The sequence below is a fragment of the Galeopterus variegatus genome, unplaced genomic scaffold, assembly GCF_000696425.1.
Source record: "Galeopterus variegatus unplaced genomic scaffold, G_variegatus-3.0.2 Scaffold527, whole genome shotgun sequence".
NCBI classification, from domain to species: Eukaryota; Metazoa; Chordata; class Mammalia; order Dermoptera; family Cynocephalidae; genus Galeopterus; species Galeopterus variegatus.
This window is the reverse complement of record NW_007726638.1, coordinates 293,823-297,647: the sequence shown is the minus strand read 5'-3', so window position 1 is coordinate 297,647 and position 3,825 is coordinate 293,823. Positions and strand designations below refer to the sequence as shown.

The following is a 3,825-nucleotide window of genomic DNA, read 5'->3' as shown; positions in this document are numbered from 1 at the left end:
GGAGCGCCGCCACGCTTCCCAAGCGGCGCACTGTAGCAGTGCGCCACCGGGCCGGCCCCAGCATGTCCTCCTTTGTGCCTGGCTTCCGCACCTCCTTTGGTCAGCGATCTCCATCCGTGCTGTGAGGTGCAATCTCTTGCTCTCTTTAGCTGTTGTTGTTTGGACCCAGGATCTCCTCTGCACCAGTCCTGCCCTCACTTTCCTCTCTTCCTTCTTCCAGGTCGCCAACCCTGCGCAGGAGAGAGACCAACCACCTTTGAGGCACATCTCGGGCCTTTTCTGCTTTTAGACAGAACATCTGTAGCTGCTTCCACAGGGCTGGGAGCCAGGCCTCAAGGAGAGACGAGCCATGGACGCCCCACAGCCTCAGCATTTGGGCACAGCACCTTAGGAGAGCCAAGGATTGGACGGTTGGTCCACCACCTTCCACCAGGAGGGAAGGAGCTGAGAAGCGGGCCCTGAGCCCAGCCCACTTCCCTTTCCCAGCCCAGGTGGGCATGGACCAGCAATTGTAAGCAGCCAGAGCTGATGCCTGGCCCCCAGGGGGCCAGAGGAGCCCCCACCATGAGCCTGGGCAAGCTCTCGCCCGTGGGTTGGGCGTCCAGCTCGCAGGGAAAGAGGCGGCTGACAGCAGACATGATCAGCCCCCCACTTGGGGACTTCCGCCATACCATGCATGTGGGCCGTGGCGGGGATGTCTTTGGCGACACCTCTTTCCTCAGCAACCACGGTGGCAGCTCTGGGAGCACCCACCGCTCACCCCGAAGCTTCCTAGCCAAGAAGCTACAACTGGTGCGGAGGGTCGGGGCGCCCCCCCGGCGGATGGCTTCCCCGCCTGCGCCCTCTCCTGCTCCGCCCGCCATCTCCCCCATCATCAAGAATGCCATCTCCCTGCCCCAGCTCAACCAGGCCACCTACGACAGCCTCGTGGTGGGCAAGCTCAGCTTCGACGGCAGCCCTGCTGGCTCCACGGACAGCCGCTCAGGTTACGGTGAGGCCTGTGCTATTTGCTCATTTTTCAGATGCTGGAGCCAAGGCCCAGAGGGGTTCAGTGGCTCTGCCAAGCCTCCAGGCAAGCTCTTTTCCCCACAGTTGTTTGGTCTCACCATGGAAGTCAGGCCCAAACCCCAGACCATGATTGGGGAGATGGCAAGGAGACGGGAAACAGCTTATCCTCCAGAACACACCAGGGTTGAGAGTGAGGAGACGGAGTTTGGAGTTCTAACTGCGCTAACTTGCTGTGTGACTCAGGCAGGCCCTGGTGCCTCTCTGGACCCTCCGCTGGGCCAGTCCACCCCTTTTTGCCTCCTTCAACCAAAACGGCCCCCTCATGTCAGAGTGATATTATAGAGAGGTTAAGAGCCTGGGCTCTGGATTCCAGTCCTGGTTCTGCCCGATTTCCAGCAAGCCAGTTGACCTCTTCAAGTTCAAATCCTCACCTGCATGAGTCCCGTAGGGTCACTGCTAAGATTCAGTGAGATCACATGTGTACCATGCGACACCTAGAGTCTGGCATACAGTGGGTGCTCAGAACACTTGAGCTGTTGTTGTTATTTGAACAAAGGTTGCTATAACTTGACAAATTTGGGAAACCACTCACGTGTACTCAAGCCAGAGGCCCTTCCTGCCCTGCCGGAAGTGCCACCTTGGCTCTGCTGGAACCGCTCACCTGGGAACCATGGGCCCCTGCCGCCACCTAGTGGCCATTCCCTGCCCTGCAGCTTTGCCCTTACCACTGGAGGCTTCCTTAATGCTCCTGGGGCAGTGACTGCTCAGAACCCCCTTGAGGACTAATCCACAGTAACCTCATTATGTCCCAAGCCTGGTAGTCCTCGAGGCAGGGGCTGGACCAGGTGACTTTCAGAGGGCATGTGCCTGTCCCTTGAGTCTGATTTCTATACCAGGGAACCAGGGGCCATGTCCAAGTTCACAGTTGGGACTGAGAGTCGGTACATTTGAGCTCCAGGCTTGGCTCCACCCCATCAGACTCTGTGGCCTGGGCAAGTCCATTCTCCTCATCCCAATCTGAGCCTCAGTTTCTTCATCTGCAAAACGGGAATGAGAATTATGACAGTTTTCTGCTTTCAGGATTGGCGGGAAGATCATAGGAGAGACCATGGGGTTCACTATATTGGAAAGAGGAGGAAACAAGCTAGAGAGGGGAGTGACTTGCCAGAAGCCACCCAGCAAACCAGAGTTGGTCCTGGCACTCCCCTCCCCAATTCCTTGTTATTGACCCCAGCTCTGACCCCACTCCCTGTTTCTCTTCTAGGCCTGGACTCCGGGTTCTGCACCATCTCCCGCCTGCCCCACCAGGAAAAGCCTCATGACCGAGACCACGATAATTCCTTCCCCTCTGAGCCCGAGCTTCGCCGCTCGGACTCTCTCTTGTCTTTCCGCCTTGACCTTGACCTTGGGCCCTCTCTCCTCAGTGAGCTGCTAGGGGTCATGAGCCTCTCAGACGCCCCTGCACCTGAGACCCCTGTCCCTTTTGCAAACCCTTCAGCCACTGCCACAAATTCCCCAGCTCCTGCCACAAACCCTTCAACCACTACCGCAAATTCTCCAGCCCCCGCTGCAAACTCCCCATGTCCTGCCACAAGCCCCCCATCCCGTGGACACTACCCCAATGGGGTAACTGCTGGGTTGAGCCCAATGGCTGAGGTGAGGGCCAGCCCAGTGGGAGGGGGTCCCCGTGTACCCACTGACATGGCCCTCGGCAGGCACTGGGGAACAGGCTGGGATGGCAGCCGCCACTGTACTGAGATGGATGCTCAGCAGGAGCTGGTGGGGGTGCTGCCCCAGGCTCGGGCCTCCTTGGAGAGCCTGGATGAAGAGTGGGGGGCACCCCAGGTAGGCAGCAGGGCCCCCGTGCCCAGCACAGTGCAAGCAAGCACCTTCGAGTTTGCTGATGCTGAGGATGATGAAGTCAAGGTGTGAGTGGCCGGGGCATGGGCTCACAACCTTGTCCAGCCTCAGGGCACCTCTTATGAAGAGCCCAGGTGCAGAGCCAGCCCCTCACCCAACAGAGCTGGGTCCTCCCAGACCACAGAGGGGAGAACTCAAGTTATCCCCAAACCCTCTCCATCTCTGCAGGACAGACATGGGAGGTAGGACAGGGAAGATCAAGCTTGTTCTGGGACCTGAGTGTTCCCAGTGGCCCTGCTGGGCTTACTCACCTTCCCCCACTGCCACTCTGGACCCACTAGTCATCCCTTAGCCCCTACCACGTGCCACCCCCACCGGCTGGAGGGCCTAGCCTCACAGTGTGGCCTTTGTGCCAGAGGAAGCTGTATTTGTTGGGTAGGAGCCGGGGAGTGTACCACACAGGGCCATTGTCTCGTATCCCAAAGGGACCGCCTGCCCCCAGCTCACCCCAGAGCTGCACCCAGAGGGCCCTGCTGCGTCCCTCAGCTCCATCCCAGGCTGCTTCCCTAATGTTCCCACCCCAGTCTCCAACTTGTCCCAGAAGCCTTGGAGAAAGGTCAGGTGTGACCTCACAGGGGAGGAATCTCACCTTCTTGTGTACCCCAGACCTGCCTTGGGCCTGATTAAAAAAAGCCTTTTTTGACAAAAGGCGTCTGCAAGATGCTTGGGGACCTGGGAGAACAGAATCAGCTCCACCTGCTTAAATGCCCTCCCTCCAGGGAGCTTGGAAAGCCAAGGACTCCCCTCAAGTCCCCCAGTGAGGGGAGGGGACAGCACTGACCAAGGCAGGTAATGAGTAACCAGGCTGGAATGCCGCTGAGATAAGAGGGCCAGGTGGGAGCCCTTATCTTCAGTTCCGGGAATAGCCCCTGGCCCAGGTGTCTGGAATCAGTGTCT

At 58.8% G+C, this 3,825-nt stretch overlaps 1 protein-coding gene across 2 annotated transcripts in view; it reads left to right on the top strand.

Moving 5' to 3' along the window:
• Positions 1 to 3,576, top strand: part of CDC42EP1 (CDC42 effector protein (Rho GTPase binding) 1) — a 5,349-nt gene extending 1,773 nt beyond the window's left edge. The window contains exons 2-3 of one of the 2 annotated variants that reach the window (XM_008569765.1): positions 221 to 991; positions 2,273 to 3,576. In XM_008569765.1, coding sequence (XP_008567987.1) covers positions 529 to 991; positions 2,273 to 2,940 — 1,131 coding nt within the window. In that variant the 5' untranslated portion in view covers positions 221 to 528 and the 3' untranslated portion in view covers positions 2,941 to 3,576. Of the gene's footprint in view, positions 1 to 99; positions 992 to 2,272 lie in introns of those variants that run through there. The other variant, XM_008569764.1, reaches the window with a different exon arrangement.
• The last annotated feature ends 249 nt before the right edge of the window (positions 3,577 to 3,825 follow it).